The sequence below is a fragment of the Lepidochelys olivacea genome (genome assembly GCF_965140295.1).
Source record: "Lepidochelys olivacea isolate rLepOli2 genome assembly, chromosome: 9".
In the NCBI taxonomy this organism is placed as follows: Eukaryota; Metazoa; Chordata; order Testudines; family Cheloniidae; genus Lepidochelys; species Lepidochelys olivacea.
This window is the reverse complement of record NC_140419.1, coordinates 35,058,782-35,085,335: the sequence shown is the minus strand read 5'-3', so window position 1 is coordinate 35,085,335 and position 26,554 is coordinate 35,058,782. Positions and strand designations below refer to the sequence as shown.

The window sequence follows — 26,554 nt, the reverse complement described above, 5'->3', positions numbered from 1 at the left end:
AGAAAGCCTTTGACAAGGTCCCTCACCAAAGGCTCTGAAGCAAAGTAAGCGGTCATGGGATAAGAGGGAAGGTCCTCTCATGAATTGGTAACTGGTTAAAAGATAGGAAACAAAGGGTAGGAACAAAAGGTCAGTTATCAGAATGGAGAGAAGTAAATAGTGGTGTCCCCATGGGTCTGTTCTGGGCCCAGTCCTATTCAACATATTCGTAAATAAACTGGAAAAAGGGGTGAGATGGCAGAATTTTCAGATGATACAAAACTACTCAAGATAGTTAAATCCCAGGTAGACTGCGAAGAGCTACAAAAGGATCTCTCAAAACTGTGTGACTTGGCAACAAAATAGCAGATCAGATTAAACGTTGATAAATGCAAAGTAATGCACGTTGGAAAACATAATCCCAACTATATGTATAAAATGATGGGATCTAAATTGGCTGTTATCGCTCAAGAAAGAGATCTTGGAGTCGTTGTGGATAGTTCTCTGAAAACATCCGTTCAATGTGCAGTGGCAGTCAAAAAAGCGAACAGAACATTTGGAATCATTAAGAAAGGGACAGATAAGAGGACAGAAAGTATCATATTGCCTCTATATAAATCTATGGTACTGTGTGCAGATGTAGCCTCCCCATTTCAAAAAAAGATGTATTGGAAAAGGTTCAGAAAAGGGCAACAAAAATTATTAGGGGTATGGAACAGCTTCCATATGAGGAGAGATTAATAAGACTGGGACTTTTCATCTTGGAAAAGAGATGACCAAGGGGGGATATGATTGAGGTCTATAAAATTAATACTGTTGTGGAGAAAGTAATAAGGAAGTGTCATTTGCTCCTTGTCATAATGCAAGAACTAGGGGTCACCAAATGAAATTAATAGGCAGCAGGTTTAAAACAAACAAAAGGAAGTATTTCTTCACACAACACACAGTCAACCTGTGGAACTCCTTGTCAGAGGATGTTGTGAAGGCCAAGACTATAACAGGATTAAAAAAAGAACTAGATAAATTCATGGGGGATAGGTCCATCAATGGTGTCCCTAACCTCTATTTGCGAGAAGCGTGGAATGGGCGACAGGAGATGGATCACTCGATGATTACCTGTTGTGTTCATTCCCTCTGGGACACCTGGCATTGGCAACTGTCGGAAGACAGGATACTGGGCTAGATAGACCTTTGGTCTTACCCAGTATGGCTGTTCTTATATTATGTTCTTGGAGAAATTACTGTAAACATCTGTGAGGGACATGCTCTGTAATAAATTATGAGTAGTATGTATTGACCTGGTAATTGAGTGTGTTAACTGTATGAATATATTGGTTTACTTTAAGGGGAACTGTAAGGAGAACAAGCAGGAAGGGAAGAAGAATGGCTCAAGATAAGCCACTTCTCAGCTAACACTTAATTACATTTAAGACACTTTGCCCAAACTATTAACTCTTAAGATTCTAAGTCCTTACTCCAGCCAATTTGCAGAACTGGTTTTGATGACCTGGACCATGGTCTGAGAACCTGAAGATCAAAAGAAATATAGTAGTTTTAAAAAGGTACTCTGTCTCAAAAGGGGTTGACTGTTCAGAGAGGAGTTCAACAGGAACTAGACTGACACACAGGCACCCCTTAGGGATGTCTGAAGAAGTCAGGGCTGCGTGGGTTACCATTGGGGATAGTAAGACTTTAGGTAAGAGTGTTTATATATTGTGGTGTTGTTTTGAAAGCCTTTTATGTCTTCTGCTTTGTGCCTACTGTTAAAGTAAACAATATTTTGGGTTTAAAAAGATTGTTTGGTCACTATATCCACCACTAGTCACAGATTCCCAAAGAGAAAAATTCCAGGTGCTGAAACCCATCAGACCTCCTGGATAAGCTCAATTGATACATAGGGTACTGCAGCCCATGGCCTAGTCTAAAAGTAGAATCGCAGAGTTCCACCTCCGGAGAGGTAAAGGTACAAGGCATAACACCTGAGGGAAGTGCACTCAGAGACACCAGAAAGGGGACAGAGGAGCAGGTGCATGTGTTACTGTGACATTATTGATCTGGGTCTTTGTGGACTTTTTGCCAGCATAAGTAAGGGTACTTCACTGTCCTGAATGACATTGTCAGGGGAATAATGCAGACACTTCAAATTTCTCATGTAGTTAACTGAAGTCTTGTTCATAGACTATATTTGAAGTAATTAGTTTGCAATTAAGTCAAATTATTGATGATTGCATCTAGTACAGGCTACAGGCAAGCTCAGGTCATATCTCAGGTAACTCTATTAAATGAGCCATTGTGATGCCTCAAGTAACTAACTAATCCCTATAATTTTTCTGCAGCTATTTTGCATGCAATGGTTCTGTTGGTTTCAGTGACTCAGTAGTAGAGGGAGATTGGGCCTGTGTCAAAAGTTCTCATTGGTTTATTGACTGTTTAAAGATTTTTTTTATATATAATTTTTTTTTCACTGCATGCTAGCTAGAGCATCAGTGCTTGAGAGACTCTCCATAGTGCTGCTACCTCAGTTCCACTGCACACTTAGGCAGCACTGCCAGGGGAACTTAAGTAGAAATACAGGGGGAGCCCGTAAAGCACATGGACATTGGGATCCAGGGACTGGGTTCTCCCTGTGTCTCTTTCATGTAATGACACTAACACAGCCATTTAATCTAAACCAATAAGTCAATTGCAAAACAAGGGCCTGGTTCACCGAATACACTTTGATTGCTTTAAGCTCCTTTTGTGATGTAAACCAAGCTTAACTGTCTGGTAGAATCTGCCTGCTGTAGTGTAAGTGAATCTGCCTGTAAAAGTTAAACTTTTTTTTTTTTATTAAGGTTCATACTACATATCTTCAGATTGTTAGAAATTAGTGAGTGGTTTCTTTCTCTTTGGGTTTCTTGTATTGTGTTCATGTATGATGTTTTAATAATTTAAAACTATTCAGTAAATCCCAGGCAAAAATATATGCAAAGGTGAGAGTATGTATTAGTAACTTACGTGTTTTAAAAAAAAAAGTAAAATTGTACTTCTCTCTAGGCCTAAGTGTTATATACCCAGGAAATTCAAAGTTGAGATTGCATTTAAGAGAAATCCAAACATATTGAGATAAGAAATGGATGGTTAAAAAACTGAAACAGCTTTAGCTCTTCCATTTAGTGATTCCATGAGGGGGAAAACGTTTAATATGTCTTGTAAAATGTCTAATCTAGAACCACAAACACTAAAATGCTTTAATGATAATACTGTGGTTATTGCGTGAGGTCACTACATCATGAATCCAAATATGTAGAGAGCAGAGAGGGAGCCATAAACTCTCAAATTACCTCAGATAACTTCTTTGAAAATAAAAATATTACATTTAAAACAGGGCTTATCTCTGGCAATTCCAAGAATATTAGCAAGTGCTGGGTCCCATTAGGAAGCTGGAATTCTTCCCCATTGCAATGGTTTATAAGGCTCGCAATTCTAATAATGCAGAGCTGTGAAATACAGACTTAAGCTAAACCAAAATAAGCCACTGCTACTTTTATATCATATATAAATATTCATTTTTTTAAAATAATGGTTTTTATCTGGAAAATGTCTTGAGTATTGTTATGTTGAGATAAGAACTTTGGAAAGCATGGAAATGATTTCATGGTGTAATTTTGAAAGATGAGGTTGACTGTGATGAATTTGATCTTTGTTCCTGGTTCTGTAGATTAATACATATACTGGGTGCAATTCTGTGCTGCATCTCTTAGAGGTGCTGTACAGAACACACACCCCAGGAGGTGGGGGAAAAGGATGACTTTAAACCATACACGTGCCCTCTTGATTCTGGGGTGCCCCCCGGTGTAATTTAGAAAGCCGTGAGGAGTTGTCAGAATTGTAACAGCCCGTCCCCACCTGCCTATAGGCAGCTCTGCTTTCCAGAGTCTCTGCAACGCTACACGTACACCAGGACTTACAACAGTCCTCAAAGGACAGCCTGTGACTGTCTTCCTCAGTTTCCCGTGCTTGAAGAATTCTCCTCCTTCTTTGCCCCCAGACACACCCAGGGCTCTTGGAGCTTTTTACGTTTCTTAAATCATTTTACTTGATGGGGAAGAGAGGGAGCAAGAATCTCTCCCATTGAGTATACTTATGTGGAATTTTTATTTCTAGTTTGTACTACTGTTCTTTTATGCTCATTTCAGGGGTGAAAGTAAGCCAGTATGGCATACCAGTAAAAAGTGGCCGCCGGTACCAGCCCATACTCAGCTGACGACATTAAAGTGCTGCTGTGGCAAAGGACCCTGCTTAAAGCGCTGCTGCAGCAGTGCTTTAACATCGTTGCCCCTTCTACCCTCCCAGGCCGCCGCCGGGGCCGGGGAGGAGCAGTTGCCCTGGGGCCGGTGTTTTAAAAGGGCCCAGGGCTGCGGCTAGAGCCCTGGGCCCTTTAAATCGCTGCTGGAGGCCCGGGTGCTGCAGGCCAGGCAGTGCAGCTGGGCAGGCTGGGGGACACTGAGCCCCACCCCTTCCGTCCAAGGCCCTGCCCCTTCCAGGGGCTGAGTTGGCCACCGTACCAGTAAGTGTTGAATGTTACTTTCACCCCGGCTCATTTCTGCTATAGCTTAAAGAAGTATGTATTTTCACCACCCTACAAGGTTTTTCCAAGAACTACATTAATAGTCTCAGTTTTTAAAGTAAGTTCTTATGTGGAACCACTTAACTATATGAGCAGATTTTTTTTTATATTGCAACCTGACATAGTCATTTAGTTTTCAGAGTAATAGCCGTGTTAGTCTGTATTCGCAAAAAGAAAAGGAGTACTTGTGGCACCTTAGCGACTAACCAATTTATTTGAGTGAGCTGTAGCTCACGAAAGCTTATGCTCAAATAAATTGGTTAGTCTCTAAGGTGCCACAAGTACTCCTTTTCTTTATAGTCATTTAGATTACCATTCTTAAAGTGTTTCTTGAATATCTGTAAAATTTAGAAAGAAAAGATAGTGAGAGGATTTCAGATAGAATGAGACTCAAGTACTGTGATTGCCTCTAGGGCCATGGAAAACTAAAAATGGAATACCAGAATGTTGAGACCATAGAGAGGAACTTTCCAACTCCTTCATGACAGTTTGGGGTCACAAGTTAGTTGTGAGTAGATCAGAGTGGAGGTGGAAACATGGCTAGCACATTCATGAACAGCATAGATCAACTACAGCCCTACATAGAGATGTGAGATGCAAAGTGTAGCTGTTCTCGCAGGTTCCTTTCTCTTTTTCATGCCTTTATGAATCTACTATGCAAAGTCCTTTAACTCAGACCTTACACAAGGATGCAGAACATCATCCTGTATTTATGGTCAACTTGTGTGCTTGAACTTCGTTAAAGTAAATTGTATTTTTGTCTTTAACTGTGCTGTATGTATCTGTTACAGTTGAGAAAATTCTGCAGAATATTCCATGTATTTTTAGAAAACGTCCAGTGAGCTTGAAAATGCCCCTTGTGTGTTTGATTAGTTATTGATAAAATAATTGTATGTCAGTTAATATAGATCTATTTTTCTTTCAGAATTTCCTAAACTTGTGTATTTCTGGATTCCAACAATAGACTGGAAATTGGAACAATCCTATAATTTCCCAGAATAAGAAGTGATTATGCAGCGAAGACAGAGAGGAGTAGATGTTGGACTAATCTTGCTACTTTCTCAAGTATTTCAATTTGGGCTTGAAAACATTCCACCTGTAACACTTGGGACCCTAGCACTGAACGTTTTTCTTTTTTTGAAGCCTCTGAAACCACTGCTGAAAGTGTGTATCAGTGTAGACCAAAGTTATTACCAGAAAGACTGGCAACGTTTGCTGCTTGCGCCAGTTCACCATGCAGATGATTGGCATTTATATTTTAACATGGTCTCCTTGCTTTGGAAGGGGATAAAGTTGGAACATAAGCTTGGAAGCATATTGTTTGGGTATATAATTGCAGTATTTTCAGTGCTGATTGGCATTGTGTACATGGTGTTGGAATTTGCACTTGCAGGACTTCTGAATGACCCTTCATACAAAATGAATTGTGCCGTAGGCTTTTCAGGTAAGGCATTCAGGAGGTACAGGTTAATTTAGTGAAGTGCACATTTATAGGTTCAGTATAGTAAAATTTTATAATATAGAAAATGGAAATATTTTTTCTGATGAACATGGATTAGAACAGGTAATATCCATCACTACTTCTTTGAGTGCTTGTTCATACATATGTATATCTTTCACTCTTGGTGCGTGTGTGCCCATGCACTTGAATTTAGATTTTCTGGGTGGAGGCTTGAGGACTCACAGAACAGAGGTCCAGCCTCAACTTACACTGCTGGCCAAAAGACTCCAAACTTGAATGCATGTAGTACATGCACACCAAGAGTGGGATATATATGGCCAACATGTTTTGTCGAATTACAGTTATTGTAAAGTGAATAGTTTTCTTTTTCTATTATATATTTAAGTTTACAGTTTCTGCACAATCAAAGTCAGCAGCAAATACTGAAAAATGTTTTTGTTACGAATACTTGTAATCTTAAGATTGCTGCTCTTGTGCTTTCAGCACAGGGCAGACAGAGAACGCCACTAGCTTTTAGATTATTAGTCCTCAAAGATACTGGCTGTGGAGGAAAAACTCCACTCTCTTTATTCAAAAAGCCAGTGTCTCATTTATCTCTAGAACTCTTCCTACTTATTTTCTAACCAAAGGTTCAATTTCTGTCCTCAGATGCTGCTCAGATTTTTCTACCAGCCCTGGTTATTTAACATTCTGCAGTATCTTTGTCTAATCAGACCCAGTCATTTATTTTGGCTTTTGACCAGTTTCATTTCTCAGCGCTGAGTATACTTGGCCCCAAGTTCAGGGATTCCTCAAAACACCCCAGATGTTATCAGCCATTTTTGTTTGTTTTGCAGTTGAGTTTTTCACATCATCTGAAGTCAACTATTTCTTTCTTGGTGTGATTTTTTTATTGTTTTTAGGAGTATTATTTGCTTTGAAAGTCCTTAACAATCATCATCACCCAGGAGGGACCAGCAACATCATGGGAATTCATGTATCCAGAAGATATGCTTGTTGGCTGGAGCTTGTGGCCATTCATTTATGTTCCCCAGGGTAAGTTAATTAAATCAGTCTCAGGTCTCACATAATTTTTTGGATCCATTTAGGTATATATACATTGTGACATATGAGCAATGACATCTGGTACCCAAAATAAATAGAGGAGTTGCAGGTAGAATCTGCATCTCTCTCTCCTCCACACCTTGTAGGTTGATCGTGCTTGTCAAAGAGGAAAAAATGGGACACCTTGCTCCTGGGGGTTACTGCGAAGTGTTTTGGTTGGGAAAAAGAAGGGACTACCCTTCCTTTTCCTACTCACTTATCCTGTTAGAATGAAAAACTGGGATATATTGCATGAAAAGGCTTGGCAGGCAAAAACAAATATTTATCCATCTGTCACTTTTTTACTGTTCATTCCTAGTGCCAGTCCCCTCTTCTCCCCCATCTATCTCTTTTTATCCCATTTTCTCCCAAACCCTACACCAATTAAACCACAACCTCACTGGCCACATGACTCTATTCTACCCTATGATCAATCCTCCCAACCCATCCTATCCCTCTTTTGGTTTAGAATCTTCCTCTTCTTCCTTTTCTACAAATTTCTAGAAAATTGGTTATATATCAACAGTGTTAGGGCATAGAATATTTTATAACTTCTTAACCATAATGGAAAATGATAAACCCACCAAATATTAATTTTTTTTACCAGTCTGTGAACACCATTTACCTGCTTCAGGGGGTGGTTAAAAAACATGAGACACACAAAAAAACACTCCCTAATCAAATGGTAGTATAGCTTAGGAAAAGTTCCCTGAGCTGGAAAGGAGGAGACGGAGAATTTAAATCTCCACTCTTAGTGATGTTTAAATTCCTGTGCAATTTACTAGCCTTACTATTGACTGCTGTCATGAACTCCAGTCTAGGAGACAGGGAAGAGCTACTGAACATTCCTACACCCACTCACCCACAATTTTTCACTAAATTGGCAGAGAGCTTGTGCAAGGTCATTGCAGGCATAGAGTCAAGCTTTCTAACATGACCAACACAAATTTTATAATTGCACTATACTACATTTCAGTGTGTCTAAACTACTGTACTATTTCTAACCACTATATTACTCACACTCCTCTACCAGAGTCTAGGATAGAATCTAGGTTCCTGATTACCAGTATTCTGCTGCTGAATAATAAAATAGTTGTGTTACCCACTCTGAATGTTTGTCAAGTCCTTCTCCAGTGGCTGATCTGGAAAGGGACTTGCAATTACTCCTGTAGCTCAAATAGTAAGGGTCTAATTTAACACTCTTGAACGTCAGGGGTTTCAAACCTTGCTGCTGATCTGTGTGGGGGAATGGTATGTTTGCATGTGATTCACACTATGAAAAGACCACTTTAAAACAGTTTTTTACTTAAAAATATGTGTAAATCATAATGTCAATCATCACAATCATGAATCATCAAACTTGTATTCTAATGCAAAACCTGAGCAGTGACTCCAGAAGTGTTAAGGCAGAATAACTTCCTGAATCCATGGTATTTGTGGAAATCATATATGCTAATTTATTGATATAATTGATATAAAAGCATATGAGATGACTGTTAAGGTTTTGCTTTAAATTGCACATTTGAAATTGGGATACGGATTGGTTTTTGGGTATCTTGGAGATTGAATTGAAAGTCTTATGGGGCACTATAATGTGTTATTTGTGGAGTATGCAATATGAAGATGGAAAAGAATGCACAGATTTTCCTCCTTAATTTCTTACTTCCATGCTTTTAAGGTGGCGGATGGATGGGATGTCTCCTGGCACAATTTTACTGTCAGTGAATGTAGTTGTGTGCTGATTAAATTGTAAAACTACTATAACTTCTTTGACATTATTGCAAAAACCTTCCTACTTCTTTCGTATGCATCTTAAGTGAATGTCTAGTTTGTTCAGCCATCTAACTGCTGCATCACTGAGGGTAGCAAGGCATTACAATTTACCCTTCTGTCTTCTAATGGTGCGCTCCTCTACCACATTTTTGACCATCTGCTTTGCTGTTTGGTAGTCACATTGTGGAGCCTGGATTAAGCCAAATTTCTGTGTTGTGGTAGCCATTCTGGCTGTTCCAGGCCACAGATTGTTAAGCCTAGTCTAGGATCTGCATCCCAGATCACAAATTGTTGTATCTAAATAAGGCCTTCTGAAATTAGTCAGCATGCCTGTCTCTCTATCCCAGAGTTGCTGCCAGTCTGTCACACAGCTGTTGGCTCTGATATACCATTGTTCAGCTGAGCTTTGGCAGCGTTAGACATGAGTGATGAACAGCTATTGCAAAAGGATGTAATGAAATCAGTCGTAATCACTGCAGGTGTAGGTGTTTTCTCCTGGAGGCAAGCAGATCTTCTTATGGAATTATGTATTGCTTATTTGCACCTATTGGAATCATTGTCAGCCTTGTGTGCAGCAGGTTGCTTTAATGTGTCATAGCCCTCCATACTGTTTTAGGGTGACGTTATCTTGTCTTCACTTTTGGGGAGCTATCTGAGTCAACAAATACAAAGTTAATGTTAATGTGTGGCTAAGGCAACCACTAATGATATGGGTGGTTGTGTTCTGCTCTGAATAAACAAGACTCACATGACTACTTCTTCCCCAAACTGCTGCAAAATATTTTGCTGGAGTGAATATCAGCACCAGGACTGAGGTTTGTAGAACATTTTGCCTCTACTTCCGAGGAGGATCCTGGATTTTGGCAGTATGGGAGGTGATCTTTTTCTTTAAGTGTCCTAGATGAGATTGGTGTGTTAGACTGTGGTCCAGATTGTTTCCTAAATAAGTGGCAACTGGCTGGAAATGGGGTGGACTGTCCTCAACACAGGCGGTCAGGAGTTGATTGGCCAGGTGATTGTTCAGATGGAAGGTTGTGGCTATCATCTTAGACTCACTTAATCTAAGATTCCACTGATAAAGGTAAACGGACAGAGAATTAATGTCCTGGGCGAGTGACCCATCTATATCCTGTAGATAATTACCAACGTCCGCAAGACATAAGTCATCTGCGTACATGTACTTATTGGCCTTAGTTGTTGGTAGGTTGTAGGTATATATGTTGAAAAGGAGACGAGCCAGAACAGATACTTTTGCGAGTCTGCTATGGAGATTCCTGAGCTGGCTGACTTTGTCTCCAGCTTGCGAGATGAAACTGCAGTTTATTTCCACGATGAACCAGACCAGAGCTAAGAGGGAATAGTCAGCAACATATCTCTCATTTGTGTCACGTAGAAGATTACAGAGAGCCTGATTTTGATGCGCATCAGCAAGGTTATTGAACCACGAGTGCCCTTTGTTCAGGCTGTGATCAGACAACCCAAGTTCAAATTATTTGCCTAACACAAGACATTGAAGATAGCTTCAAGAAGGGCAAGAAAGTTGGTGCTGTTCTGTGGATCTGTCAGCTGTATATGGTACTGTCTGGCATGTGGGGCTGATCACCAAGTTGTAGCAGACTGTAAGCCCATGGCGGAGTCTGCCTATTATCATCATGGAAATGATGATGAATCGGAGAAACTTTCCTGATTTTAATTAGAAATCATATTCAAGTTAATGAATATAAATCCATTTTTCAGTTTGTCAAAAATGTTGTGTATGTAAGTTTACATTCGTGCCCAATCCAAAGAATCTGCAAGGTTTGCATTTAATTACAAATCAATAGAACATAATGAATCCCCTTACTTATCAACAACTGTTCTCCATTTCCTCTTATAAAACATCAGTTGAAAGCCTATCCAGGCAAATAGCTCTTATGTTGTCTCCTGAAGCTTGTGCATCTTGGAATATGAAGAATTTCCAAGGGAGGCAGGTTCAAAAAATATGGACAGCTAATAACATTGCCACTGATAGTGAAAATTAAAAATCAGAACTCAGCAGCAGCTCTTGACTCCTATTGTGAGACATGGAAAATGGGGTGATCTCTCAGGTAATCATATCCTCCAAAGCCATTTAGAGATTTTACATTATAACTAACATCTCCAGTTGTATTCAAATGAACAGATAACCAGTATGGATCTCGGAGCACTGGTGGTATGGAGTCAAAATTGCCTTCCCCTCTCAAAACTTTTTGTGGTAGCTGAAGTTTGAGTCTGATTCAACAATAGTCTTTGTTGGAGTGCATTTCAGTAATCTAGTCTTGAAGCTGCAACGGTTTAGATCACTAGGGCAAGGTCCATCTCAGAAAGACATGGACTCAAATTAGGTCTGATGATGATGAAAAAGGGACCGTATGCCACAGCATCACCTGAGAATCCAGGAGTGATGGATCTAGAAATAACACTCAGATTGCAGACTATTGGGAAGGATGGACAACACACTTTGAGAGGCAGAAGAGGAGTGCAGTTTTTATCAGCATTACTTTTTCGTCTTATTCAAAGTCACACCTATCCTGCTTGCTCACCTCCACTCTTCCATTTCATTCTGTTACTCGAAAACTGCAGACACTGGGTTTGACTTTAAAAAAGGAGATGAAGGCCTTACATAAGGATCATTGGGGTGGAAGGATCCTTGAAAGATTTGCCTTTTGGAAATTTGCAGAGAGCAATAAGCACACTTACTGAAGAATTATCCTATCCTCTTCAAAAACAGTTGTGTACAGTGATATCCAAGATTATTTATCTACAAAGACACGTGAGTCCTTAACCTGATCTTATTACCAGGAGAAGATAAGAGATAATGGTACTCCTTCTGAAATAAACCCCAACTTTTGCCAGACTGGTAGAGGGAAAAAGTATGGGTTAGGGGCTGGGTGCTCTACTGAGTTTCACACTGCTTCTCAATTAAATTACAGGGGTTTGAGAAAGATGAAGGAAGGAAGATGGATGACCCCCCAAATACTTGGAGGGTGAGAAATGAGGAAGAGAGTGGGAACCTAACTTTTCAGCAGCCAGGAAGTTGTTGAGGGCAGTGTGATGGGATTCACCACTGACTCCCTGTGGCCGGGAGTGGCTGCTCCCTTCCTGCTGGGTGTCTCCTGACCAAGGCTGCTCTGCCTCTGCAGTGTCCTGCCTCTTCCTGTTACTTGGCCATTTGGCCAGGTCACTTAAATAAAGTGAGGTAATAAGAATTCCCTTTCAGGGTGCATCAGAATCTGGTCCTACTTTCCTTCAGGGAGGGGTCTTCAGGCAATGGTTGTCTGGTAAGCTCTTGCCTTCAGTCAGCGCTTTCCTCAGGAGCTGAGGGCTGAAGATCTGTTCTCTTCCCTGGTCTGCCAACAAAAGAGCTCCTCTGCTCCCCTTTTAAGTTCCTCCTCATTCCTGTGCATGCAGGTGTGGCAGGGTGGAACTGCCTGAGCCCAGAGCAGATCTTAACCCCTTGTTGTTCAGTATGGGATTTATATACCCCATCACAGCATGGGTAGACTCTTTCCATCCTCTGCCCCTTTCAGGATGGTGTAGCTGGAGAAATGCTCTCCCTTTCACTAGCTAGTTGGGAGAGAAAGACAAAGAAAGTGGAACTCTGCATCTTTTTGAGGATGGAATCTGGGGTCACATGGGCATATTGCATTTCCTTACATGCTTTGATGACTCCTAAAGGCAGCCATTACCCATATTCTGGCTGAGGTATCCATAGGAGGAAGGCTTACAGAGATCTACAGTGAAGTCTTCAGTGTATTATTTGTTGCAAAATAAGGGTATTTTATAATGGATCAATCATGTAGCTTGGTAAGACTTAATAGAATTGTAAAAAAACAAAAGACACTCAAAGAAACAAAAAAACCTTGGTGGTTTCACTTTCTTAGAGAACCATCTGAACATTTTCTTTGGTTTCATTCCATGTGGGTTCAAGCCCCCTGAGTTTCAAAGAAAGCTAAAATCTCAAAACAAACCCCAGACAGAACTTCCAATATAGTATTACTTTTTTAGTTTGGCAACACGCACAACTGAGAATTTCAATTTTTCATGTAAAACCAAAAACCATTCCAGGTTTGCTCAAAACTGGGCTTAATTTTGCAAATATTGAAGGATAATTTGTCAAATCTGATTTGAATTTTGAGTTTTTCATGAAACAAGGAGAGTTTTGTATAGTTTCAGGTATCATTGTCAACATTTTGTACAGCTGTAAGTTAAAAGATTTATGTCATGAGATTTTGATATTTTGCTATATTACTGTGTAGTCTGATTAAAAGCTTTGTATTTTTGCTCACTAGTTGAGTTTAGGGACCACACTGTTAATATCGCTTGTATTTAAATACTGCTTTATTGAGGAGAGCTGCCTTATAGCTTTGCCATGTTAATAGTGATTATAGTTATTGACTTGTGACTTAATTTGCTGATGCTAAGAAACTTTCAGTCTCCTTCAGGTTTTAGTTTATAGCTTCCTCTTTGAGAGCTGCTAAATCAATGAGACAACTTACTCTTGCATGGCAAACATTTCTGTTACTTTGAGTACACCACCTATCTCTTGCCTGCAGTACCATTAATATGTCTTCACAGTAATGTTATGCCAATGAAAGCTGTAACAGCAATATAAATCGATTCAGGAGGTACATGGATAGAGTGTGTCCTCTTCTTTTCTTGAATTGGTTGTGGGCACATTTAAAGAAGTGACCTGTTGTAAATGATCCTGCAACTGGGAATTTCAAGAGTGTGATTGAGATATGCAGGTTAACTGTGGCAGCAGTTCAAACAACACAGTTCATTGGTGAGAAGCTAATCTTTTGTCTGACTGCTCGTTGGAGTGAAAATAATTGTCTGTGCTGCTATTCACCTCACCACCTCCTCTAAAGATTATTTTAAAAAGTAGTACTTCCCCTTTTTATTGTAGTGAAATTAGTGTCACTATTCCTACATATAGTAAATCATTAGGGCCATGTAGTTTCCTATATATAGAAATTTACTGAGATAATATAATCAACACGTTGCTTGGCACTAATCTATTAAACATTTATAATATAAATATTTTCTTCCTACTTGTTCATTTTAACAATCTAAATGCTGCAGTTTATGATAGTTGGAGTTTTCTAACATTCTGCTGAAGTATTTAGTTGTTTACCATTTTACTCTGCTTCATTATTTATTTATTTATTTTATTTTATTTATTTATTAATAATAATTTATTGGTAATACAGCAGCTCTTGGTGGGGACCCCCAATCATTGCTGAAGCCTCTGTGTGCCATCACAAAACAAATAAGTAGTTGTGCAAGGTGCTATTTAAATATATATTATACACTTTGCCCTGAAGTACTTATAATCTAGTAAAACAAACCTTGTCAGTGGGGGTGGGGGAAGGGATAAAACACACATCACGTCTTTATTTATATGCATTTTATGTAGATACTTCTATCTACAACTACTACTACTACCAAATTGTGTGCTTTGTTTTCAGTATTATACCTAGCCTAACAGCTTTTTTTTTAAACAAACTGTTACCTTCCCCAACTATTGTACATATGCCTATTGATAAAATTACACAGGTCAAGATTTTCAGAACTAGCAGTTTTGTGTACCTGAATATTTGGGTGTTCAACTTGGCACCTAAAAAGGGTGTTTCAGAAGGCATATTCAGAAAATGCCTTTCTAGAAAACTGAGGCACCTGGAATCTTTAGTCAAGCTTGAAAATGATAACCAAAATTACCTTTCTGTGCCAAAACTCTTAAATAAAACCCCATCCAATATCCATAGGGTTGGCAACTTCCAGCCTCTGGTGTCACATGGGGAGGCCTTCAGGTATGTAAAGCCAGAAGTGCCTCTATTCTCATGTTGGCTCTGTGTTAGATTGGTTGTCATGAGTGAATTTCAAATGGTTTTGTGCAAATTGGTTGTCATGAAAATCTGCAGGACTAATTCAGACCTGATTCTACAAGCTGTTTTGTGGGTGGACTCCTGTGCCCATTTCTGTGTCCTGTTGACTTTGGTGGGGTTGTGCACTGACTCATTACATGGGTCCTCACTCTCAGATTTGAGCTTCCAGATTTGAGGCTTCTGGTACTTGCCTGAAATACATCAATGTTTCTTGAAAGGGTTGGTGAAATCACTGTTGAAATTGTTTCTGACTGAAACTAGGGAACAGGGAATCATTGGATTTTTTCTTAAATTTAAAAACCTACTCTTTAGAGCAGCAGTTTGCAAACATTTTGAGCCGAGCCCTGCCTTTGAGTTAAAATTTTTGGTTGTGCCACCACAACCAAGACAAAAATATAGACATGCAAAAGTATGCTTGTTAACTGTCATAATCATACAGAAAGAAAAGGAGTACTTGTAGCACCTTAGAGACTAACCAATTTATTTGAGCATAAGCTTTCGTGAGCTACAGCTCACTTCATCCATGAAGTGAGCTGTAGCTCACGAAAGCTTATGCTCAAATAAATTGGTTAGTCTCTAAGGTGCCACAAATACTCCTTTTCTTTTTGCAAATACAGACTAACACTACTGTTACTCTGAAATAACCATACAGCTAAGAGTAGCCTAGAATTCCTCCTTACCTGTAAGGGGTTAAGAAGCTCAAAAGAACTATTTGCACTAGAGCCTTAACGGGAATTTAGGGATTTTCCTGAAGAAAATTTCCAATTTCAAATTCCTTAACAAATCAGTAATTGCTAGGAAAAACCACAGGATCATAGAAATAGAGCTAGCAGGGAACTCAAGAGGCCCTTTAGACATCCCTGGCAAGTGTTTGTCCAACCTTGTCTTAAAAACCTCCAATGATGGGGATTATACAACCTCACTTGGTAACCTATTCAAATATTTAATTATCCTTATAGTTAGAAAGCTTTTCCTAATATCTAACCTAAATCACCCTTACTGCAGATTAAGCCCATTACTCTTGTCCTGCCTTGAGTGGATACTGAGAGCAATTACTATCTTCTTTATAATAGATGTTAAAATAATTGAAGACTGTTCTCTGTTCCTTACTCCTTTTCCCCTAGTCTTCTTTTCTCAAGGCTAAACTTGCCTGATTCTTTTAACCTTTCCTCATAGTTCAGGTTTTCTAAACTTTTTATCACTTTAGTTGTTCCTCTGGACTCTCTTCTGTTTTGCACATCTTTCTTAAAGTATGTTGCCCAAAACTGGACACAGTACTCCAGCTGAGGCCTCCCCAGTGCTCAATACAGTGCAACAAGGTGCTCAATACAGTGCAACAATTACCTCTTGTGAATTGCATACAATATTCCTGTTAATACACCCAGAATATTAGCCCTTTTCACAACTGCATCACATTGTTGGCTTATATGCAACTTGTGATCCACTTTAATAACCTCCTAATAATCTCCAAACGATGGGGTGCACTCCCCTGGTGGAGTGCAGAGGAATGTTCAGGGGGCACAGTGGGGCCTGAGCCAACCCCAGTTGGGGGCAGGGAGGAAGCATCGCCCAGCCCCTCTCTGCCCCAAGCTCCATTCTGGCCTCAGCCCCAGCTTGGCTCCCGGCCTCGGGCCCCAGCCTCAGCCTTGCTCCCGGCCGCAGCTTCGGCTCCTGGCCCCAATTGTGCCTCTACTCCTGGCCCCAACCGTGGCTCTGGTCCTGGGCCTGGTTCCATTCTTGGCCATGGCCCAGAGCCTGGCCGTGGCTCTGGTCCTGGCCCCAGCTCCCGACTGCAGCTCCTGGGGGTGAAGGGCATGGACAGATTCCATTACAGGTAAGTGGGGGCGTGACAGAAAAAAGTTTGGGGACCACTATCCTAGATCCTTTTCTGCCATACTACTTATTACTTAGTACTACTATATAATGAGATTTTGAGTAGGGGTCACACTGGAGGGTCTTAGAAAACTAAAGAGTAGGACCAAATTTTTCCCACATACAGTTTTAAAGACGCCTTGCACTGCTAGCCAGTTTATAGTGAGTTCATGGGAAAGAGAACTTCATTATCCACACCATCACCAAAATTAAAAATATTAATTATATAAAGCTCTTGTTTAGAAACAAAGCCAGATCTGTTTACTTACAAAAGCTATTGTTGCCGCTCATATATATTTAATATTTTAAAATGTGCAGTAGTTCTGAATTATTTTATAAACACAGTGTGGTAATTTACCTCTTACAATGACCTGATTTACCATGGCTTTACTCCAGTTTTATGCTTTTGTTGCTTTGCTGATTTCAGTAGAGTACCATTGATGTAAAACTGGAGCAGTGTAATGCTGAATCAGGAATTTCAAGAGCTGAAAGAGAACTAATTTTAGATGATGCTTTTTGTACAACAGAAACAAACTAAAGCTGAATGAAATTTATACAATTTGTTTAACTCTTCTTATTTTGTTTGAGGCGTATTGATTCTTGTAATACATCAGTCACTTTTAGCTCCTCCTTTGGTCAGAGGTGTTCCTTTAAAACATATTGTGGTTGTTACTCATTTCAGTGGTCAAAAAAGGTGGAAAATGTTGTTCTTTGAGATGTATTAAACTGCACAGAACAAAAGACATATGGAACAAAGACTGCAAACTGTGACCAATTGACATACATTGGAATAATGGGAATACAGAATATATCTAATCGTCAGCCATACAAACTCTCGCAAATGATTCTGTTCCTCCCAGGACTTCTTTTGCTGGGCACCTGGCAGGTATTCTTGTTGGATTGATGTACACACTGGGGCCTCTGAAGATGCTCATGAAAGCAACTGCAGGTATGTAGTGAACACTCTTGGCGTGACAAGAAGTTAACAGTCTAGCTTAATATTAAATTTAAGATTTGGGTTATTAGAAATACAATAAATGGAGCCAAGAACAGGATCAAATATTTTTCAAATGTTTGTACTTCCGAAGACAATAAATTATTAAAAAAAGATCGGGGTAAAGTTAAAATGCTATTTAAAAACCTTAATTTTAAATGAAATGTAGTAAACCCAGAGAACTATCATGTTGTTATATTATACTGAGTATGGTACATTTCTATCTTTTTATTACCTGTATATATTATATTGGAAGTACCCACATTTTAAAAATGAGCTTTTGGCGTTATAGACAGTTGTCTAAAGAATTTTCAATATTGTTGAATTTGGTATTGTATTACTACAGGTTTACACAAGGTGCTAGTTAAATGGGGGGGAAATGCAAATACTGCATATCTGTATATTTAGAAATACAAACCATGGGCCCAGTCCTGCAACTCCTTATGTGAGTAGTCCCACTGACTTCACTCTTTCAATGAGGTAAAAATACAAGGGCCACATTACTGAACGTTTGCAGGGCTGGGCCCAATGACAAAGTGTGTTTTTATATGTTCATTCAAAAATGTAAATAGTCAAAAGTAGTGCTTTGAATTTTCTATAGTAGCTGATGTTCTCAGCATAACAAAAGCTTTTCACAATAAATATTTGTATAAACTAAAAATATTAATAAATATGGATATGTAGCTTATTTACGTGATAAGGTTGATTAATTATTTTATTCATGATACCTTGTTAAATGTGAATATAGCTAATGTATAATGAGACTATATTATCAGTTCAGAAATCTGTGCTCTTTCTACTTTTCACCAAAGCTGTTATATTAAATGATTTGTTTTAGCTCTATTTTTAAATACTAAAATAAATCCTTAACAAATAATCCAGTAGGTCACTAGCCTGAAGATTTATCCTACTTGCTGTCAGTGCTTGAAGTGCGTGCAGGGTTTGGTGATGAAGCCTCTGTAAGTTCTAGATATATAGGACTTATAAGTGACAAAACCAAGAGAGAGAGATTTCACAACCCACTTGGTTGATATGAGACAGTTTGCACCTTTTTTACAGGTGAATCTTTCACCCATCTGTAGCAGTACTGTCTGGTGGTAGAACCAGTGTCGTACAGTGGGTGGAGCAGGATTTGAAGAGAGCTCTTTGCTGCCCGAAGGATATCACTTGGGCACTGCTGTGCAGCTGGGATTTGGGGGCAGGGCCAAGAGATTGTTTCCTGGATCCTCAAGTCTTCTCTTCCTCCTCTTATATAGCAGGGCACAGACAGAACAGGGGCTAGTCTAGCGGTAAGTTTTCTGTGGAGTGGCCTGAAACTGAACAGCTCCTTTCTCTACTCCAGAGGAGCTCCCCAGTGCACAATTTAGCTGCAAAAATTTCCCAACCATTAATTCTGCAGAATGTTTACTGGGCTGTTTGTGGGTATTTTCTTTTCTGCATGGTTCTTCCCTTTTTATTATATCAGACATCACTTTGAGACTCAGAGAAAAATATAAAGATTATAAACATTAAATACTTTGATTATTGCTGGGCAAAATTTTATAGAAAACCCGCTGTTCTAGAGCCTCATCACAAAAGACCAAGATTCTGTAGGTGGTATTACTGCAAAGTCAATTTTTAATTTTTGTAGAAGGATTATAAAACTATTTATGAATATTAAGTGTATCACATTTCTTCCTGGTAGGTGGCTTTTTCTGCTTTAATGATTCTGTAAGACAGAGAGACTACTACTCAGGTGAGCACTTTCACTCAATTGTCTAAAGACTTTGTTCACTTTTCCTTTCAACTTTGTATTTTTTTCTTTAAAATTATAAAAATAAAGATACAATTTTATGAATTGTAGAAGATTTGGTTATTTGGAAAATGAAATTTGGTTAAGTGGGGGAAAATTATGTACATAAGAAAGTATTTTGGCCTCAAAATATACAAATAAAATAACTAGGTTTTTTTTTAAATAGCAACTTTGAACATTGTTCTTATTAAATTATATGAAATTCAAAGCATTCACGGTGGAAGACTATATGTTGGTGATACTGTACCACATTTTTCCTTCCTGTTTAGGTGACTGTATAGGTAGTTCAACAGCAGTTTCTCTACAAAGAGGCTGAAAATCTCAGTGGAGGAAATTGGTTAGAGTGCAGTCTTTTGTACCATGTCGCATTATGTAAATACCGGAAGCGTGAGGTGTATGTAGACATTGGTAGATGTGTTGAGACAAGTGCTGGTGATTTCTGCTTCACATAGCCAATACCTCACAAGGTATGCATACTGTATGTAGGCATAATATTAGTCATGGTGAAAACCTACAAAGGATGACAACCCTTAGTGTAATTATCTCAGTAACTCTCCCATTTCCTGAACCAGTGAGCAAAAGAAATGATCTGTGCAACCAGAGTTAGTATACTCCACCCACTGCATTCAGATTGAGTATGAATTTCAAATTGCCATTTTTTAGTAAAAACAGTAATGGTTGTGGAATGACACTTAACACTGTCTCTATTTCTTTCTGTCATGCTATTTTCTTCACTGCTACTAGATGTTTTTCTCTTGTTACGTAGTAGTAATAGCAGCAGCAATAACAACACAGCCCTTAAATTCTCTGTTCTCCTCTCTGGGGTGGGCCCCTATTGGAAAAAGCAAAAGCAAAGTCAGATTAGCAACATTAGCAGTGGCATTAACACTTACTGCTAGTCTTGTCATGCAATCATTTTGTGATGCCAATGGACAAGGAACATTGTTTTAATGCTACTGTACAGCAGATCAGGCAACTAACTAGGGAAACAATTTTTAGCAGCTGAGATAGTTTTGAGATGTTTCTTTTCTAAAACATTTCTTCTATGCATTTATTGAAGGACCCAAAGAAAGTTTCTCAAGGGAACTGCTGGGGATGTCATTTACTATGCTACTAATATCTGGATCATCAGGAAATTTTTCATTCATGCCTTTCCTATCTTTGGACACTTAACAGCTTAATTACTACCTTCTTCCTTCCTCCTAAGGCTCTTTTAATTCTCCAGCCAATGCATGACCCAGAACCCCTACACATTATTTCTGCTTCACATGACCCTCCTCAACAAAGATCAGAGGGGTAGCCGTGTTAGTCTGGATCTGTAAAAGCGGCAGAGTCCTGTGGCACCTTATAGACTAACAGACGTATTGGAGCATAAGCTTTCGTGGGTGAATACCCACTTCGTTGGATGCATGTAGTGGAAATTTCCAGAGGCAGGTATAAATACGCAAGCAAGAATTAGGCTAGGGATAACGAGGTTAGTTCATTCAGGGAGGATGAGGCCCTCTTCTAGCCGTTGAGGTGTGAACACCAACGGAGGAGAAACTGCTTTTGTAGTTGGCGAGCCATTCAGGATTAAACAAAGACAGAATTCCATGTCCTGGATTCCATTAATATTTTTTCTGAGTATTTTCCACCTAATAAGAGCTCTGACTGGGTATTTTCCATATCAAAATATCTGTTTGTTTGGTAATCCCTGGCACTTGTGGCAATTAAAGATCCCATAAAATTTTTTTGCAAGAGTGGGTCTAGTTTCCTGTTCAAATTTTTCCTGCTGAATGGTGATGGGAGCCATTTAAAGACACATTTTTTTCTGTGCTTTCAGTTAAGAGAACACCATGAATTTAAAGACTCTTGCATATGAAATTTTTTTTTACCTATGGTTGTTTAGAAGTAACAACTAAGATTTTCTCAAAGGATCTCCACAGTGACACCTTACAAGTTAAGAACAGTTCATGGCACAAAGCCTCAAATTTATTAAATAACAAGAATATTTTAAAAAATGGAGGGATATGCAGCAAAGGGTACTATAGCCACTCAGCATGAGCCACCCCTTTTCATGATTTGGCAGATCCCAAAGTAAAAATGGCTAACCAGGTAGAGATACTCTGTCCCACACGAGTCTGGACATTTAGCTTGTACCAAGCCATGCTCCATCCCTGTAGAGAGGATTAGGGCCAACACAGGACAGACTCCAGGCAGCTTTTGCTTACGAGTATCAGTCCCACCTACATAAGAACCACAATTCTGGGGGTTACGTACATCTTCTCTTTCTTGCCGTCCTGGCTCAAAGAGCAGAACAAATGTACTTCCTGCAAAGAATACATCCACCACCAAAATTGCAACATAAAGTAGTAGAACACATGGAAACGTTAACACAATTCTGTATCAATCAATATAATAACTTACATTTGGCAAATATGTACCAATACAGTCTCCCAAGGATAGCGACCAACTGCTTTTCTTAAGCTCTGTTTCCCTCCTCCCCCAGCATATAGGTGGGTGGGAGGGCAGACCTTGCTGTAGAAGAAGGAGCACCTGAATGGTCCTTTGATTCCTCCCCCAGCTCACAACTAAGGAGGAGGGTGCAGAACATTACGCTTCTGCATCTCCCCCTTTAGGCTGAGCTGGCCAATAAGAGGGGCTCCTTATCACCAAAGGTACAATCTTTGGTGCAGCCCTACATCAAGCAGGGCTGTGATTGATTGGGAGAGGCAAGGAGCCCATGGAGAGTCTGTGTGGAGGGTGGCAGGCTGAAGAAGTATGCATTAGCTACATTTTCATGAGTGACTGCCAAGCTACTTGTAGTTGTAAACAGTATTTAATTTGTTTAGGATAAGTACTTGAATGTTGGGTTATTTAGAAATGTAGTTCATGAAAATATGAACGGTAGAATTAGAACAGTAGGAACCCCACATAACTTGGATGTTGTTTTGAGGCCCTTTCTCATTATGAAATACAATTTGAGGGCTTTTTGTGAAGGTAATGAATCAAATGCAGTACCTTGAGCATATAAGACTCTGACTATGGAACAGACGTAAAACATGACTCGTTCTTTTTTTATGGCCAGGAACATATTTACATTTTTTAGTGCCAGAATTATTTTTATAATGTTCAAATGTGCAATGTTGCAGCCTACAATTCAGTAAGCAGTTACTGAGCTAAGTTTAGATTGGATATTAGGAAAAACTTTTTCACTATGAGGCTGGTGAAACACTGGAATGCGTTACTTAGGGAGGTGGTAGAATCTCCTTCCTTAGAGGTTTTTAAGGTCAGGCTTGACAAAGCCCTGCCTGGGATGATTTAGTCAGATGGGGATGATTCTATGATAAGTGCAACATAAAATTACATCCAGAAGATAAACTTACATTTACAGGAGAGAAAATCTTCATTCAATGAACATAATGTGAATGGGGAGAAATATGTAAGGATTGCATCAAAAGTATGTACAAATCAATAGTCAGGGTCATGCAGTCGGCTTAATTGGTATGTAAAAATATGGTTTTAAATAGAACCACCATGACAAGCTTTCGCGTTACATGGCTCTTCTTGAGATCTGAGTAGCTCAAAAGCTTGTCTTTCACCAACAGAAGTTGGTCCAATGGAAGCTATTACCTCACCCACCTTGTCTCTTACCTAACATATGTCAAGAAATCCACATGGACCGCAATATGAGGGCTAACTTTTTGCTGATGTTTTAAGTTAATTAATATGACTGTTAGTTGTATTAAGTCCGAAGATAAAGAGAAATGGTATGCTCAGCTTGATTATTATACCGTCTTGTGCTGCACAGAGAACTGTACAGTGTAAGCTCATGAAATTTGCCCCCCTCCCTCAATGTAGAGATGAACATACACAGCTTTCTGCTCCAGGTTACGATTTCCACAAGCTGGTTTTGGACAAAACAAAACAAGTTTATTAACTACAAAAGATAGATTTTAAGTGATTATAAAGGATAGCAACGAGATCAAAGCAGATTAATTAGCAAATAAAACAAAACACAGTCTAAGCTTAATATACTAAAGAAATTGGACATAAGTAGCAGATTCTCACTCTAAATGTTGTTTTTAGGCAGTTTGCAGAGATTCTTGAGGTCAAGCTACATTTGCTTGTAGCTTAAAACTCTAGGTATTCCTTTCATAGGCTAAAAAACTCTCTAGCCTGGGTACAGCCCTTCTCCCCCAGTTCAGTCTTTGTTTCTAAGATGTTTACCACAGTCATCTTGGGCAGGGAGAGTAAGTGAAGAAAGAACCACAATAATGTCACTCCCCTGCCTTAAATAGCTTTAGCATAAGGCGGGAACCATTTGTCTCCCAGTTTGATTCCCATGCCCGGTTAGTGGAAAAACACTAGTGTTATGATGGAGTCCATTACCAGGTGACTTGGTCACATGCGTCTGTAGTGCCGTAGCAGCCATGAGACAGAGGCTGTTTGTAAGGGCCTCAGGAAAGATTCCCAGGAAGGCTTCCCAGTGGGAGATTATTCAAAGTCCTATTGTTTTCCTTAATGGCCCTTCCCAGCCAGCCATATAGACTGATTGCATTCTGTCTCGTGGGCATTGCCCAGGTGTAAACACACTTGTGATAGAAGCATAGATGATATTCATAACTTGAGATACAAAAATGGCACAGGCATACAAATAGAATAATCATATTTAGTAAATCATAACCTTTTCAGTGATATGTCACATGACCTATCTTGTATCAAATGTATCATAGTTATGCCATAATCATATCATGACAATATCTTTATGAAGAATATGGGAGCATAGTGTCACACTGGATTTTAATGCTTCTGAGCTAACTTGTAGTCTTTGAAATCATATATATGGTAGATTAGAATAGTCCAGAGAATGTCAACCAATACTTGGTATTTTTGAGAGGCAAGGTGGGGAAGATTTTAAGGTGTTTTTTTTTTCCCCCCTGACAGTTCACTGCTTCTTCGAGTACTTGCACATGTCCATTCAATCCTAGATGTGTGCGTGCAGGGTAGCTGGAGATTTTTCCCTCAGTGGTATCCATTGGGCCGGGTCTGATGCCTTCTGGAGTCGCAGGCATATGCGCCTGTGTAAGGGGCGCCACTGGCCTTGAACCCTCTCAGTTCCTTCTTACCGCTCGTGATGGTTGCTGGAACAATCCTTGTTGCAGCAAGGCTTCTTTCCCAGTGGTTTGGACTCTTTGTGCATGGTTTGTGTAGTTATTGTAGTTAGTGTAAATACTTCTTAGTGTTAATATGTATAGTAGTGTGAATAGTTGGTCCGCATCATCAAGGGATTCTTTGCCCGAGGGTCTGGGCATGGCCTGGTCCCAGGGCTTCAAGCCATGGGCCTCTTGCAGCAAGCCTATGCTGGTGAGTGACCTGCACTCTAGCTGTTTAAAGTGTCTGGGGGAAACTCATGTAAAATAAGTGCCAGATCGGCAGGGACTTCAGACTTCCTACTAAAAAGGACAGGGACCTTATGCTGAAGGCCATTCTCATGGAGGCTGCCCTCAGAACAGTCTTGGAGCTGAGCCCCTCTGAATCAGCACCAAGCACTTCAACATCCGTGTGGAGCACCCCTCTCGTACCGTTTATCATTTCCGGTGCAGAGGAATAAACGTAAGAAACATAAACGGTGCACCTGGAGATGATGCTCTCTGGTGCAGAACAGAGACAAGTGGGGAGAGCTTAATGTAGTGAGACCCGTGCTGGGCCACTCTTCCTCCCCCGAACCAGCGATAGTACCGTCAACTCCGCCTGTTGTTCTTTGAGACATGTTGCGTATGTCCATTCCATGACCACCCTCCTACCTCTCTGTCAGAGTTACTGGCAAGAGGAAACTGAGAGGGTGCGGGGCCTTTATAATGCACCTTTATACTGGTTTATATGTGTGCCACTCCAGAGGGCACTAGAGTCGGCTCAGCGGATACCACTGAGGGAAAACAGTGCACTCCGTGCGCACACACCAAGCATGGAATGCACGTGAGCAATACATCTTGAAGAAGAACAGTTACAGAAAGTTAAAAGAAAAGGAGGACTTGTGGCACCTTAGAGATTGTGGCACCTAACAAATTCATTTGAGCATAAGCTTTCGTGAGCTACAGCTCACTTCATCGGATGCATTCAGTGGAAAATACAGTGGGGAGATTTATATACACAGAGAACATGAAACAATGGGTGTTACCGTACACACTGTAAGGAGAGTGATCAGGTAAGGTGAGCTGATGTGAGCAGGAGAGTGGGGCGGGGGACCTTTTGTAGTGATGATCAAGGTGGGCCATTTCCAGCAGTGGACAAGAATGTCTGAGGAACAGCGGGGGGCGGGGGGGGGGGGAGAAGGGAATAAACATGGGGAAATAGTTTTACTTTGTGTAATGACCCATCCACTCCCAGTCTGTATTCAAGCCTAAGTTAATTGTATCCAGTTTGCAAATTAATTCCAATTCAGCAGTCTCTCGTTGGAGTCTGAAGTTTCTTTTTTTGTTGAATTGTCACTTTTAGGTCTGTAATCGAGTCACTGGGGAGATTGAAGTGTTCTCCGACTGGTTTTTGAATGTTATAATTCTTGACGTCTGATTTGTGTCCATTTATTCTTTTACGTAGAGACTGTCCAGTTTGGCCAATGTACATGGCAGAGGGGCATTGCTAGCACATGATGGCATCTATCACATTAGTAGATGTGCAGGTGAACGAGCCTCTGATAGTGTGGCTGATGTGATTAGGCCCTATGATGGTGTCCCCTGAATAGATATGTGGACAGAGTTGGCAATGGGCTTTGTTGCAAGGATAAGTTCCTGGGTTAGTGTTTTTGTTGTGTGGTGTGTGTGATTGCTGGTGAGTATTTGCTTCAGGTTGGGGGGCTGTCTGTAGGCAAGGACTGGCCTGTCTCCCAAGATGTGTGAGAGTGATGGGTCGTCCTTCAGGATAGGTTGTAGATCCTTGATGATGCGTTGGAGAGCTTTTAGTTGGGGGCTGAAGGTGATGGCTAGTGGCCTTCTTTTATTTTCTTTGTTGGGCCTGTCCTGTAGTAGGTAACTTCTGGGTACTCTTCTGGCTCTGTCAATCTGTTTCTTCACTTCAGCACGTGGGTATTGTAGTTGTAAGAAAA

At 40.0% G+C, this 26,554-nt stretch overlaps 1 protein-coding gene across 5 annotated transcripts in view; it reads left to right on the top strand.

Moving 5' to 3' along the window:
• Nucleotides 1-26,554, top strand: part of RHBDD1 (rhomboid domain containing 1) — an 85,185-nt gene that overhangs the window by 15,108 nt on the left and 43,523 nt on the right. For all 5 annotated transcript variants that reach the window (XM_084639788.1, XM_084639784.1, XM_084639785.1 and 2 more), the window contains exons 2-5: nt 5,514-6,032; nt 6,953-7,085; nt 17,545-17,633; nt 19,363-19,413. In XM_084639788.1, the coding sequence (XP_084495914.1) occupies nt 5,600-6,032; nt 6,953-7,085; nt 17,545-17,633; nt 19,363-19,413 (706 nt within the window). In that variant the 5' untranslated portion in view covers nt 5,514-5,599. The remainder of the gene's footprint in view (nt 1-5,513; nt 6,033-6,952; nt 7,086-17,544; nt 17,634-19,362; nt 19,414-26,554) is intronic.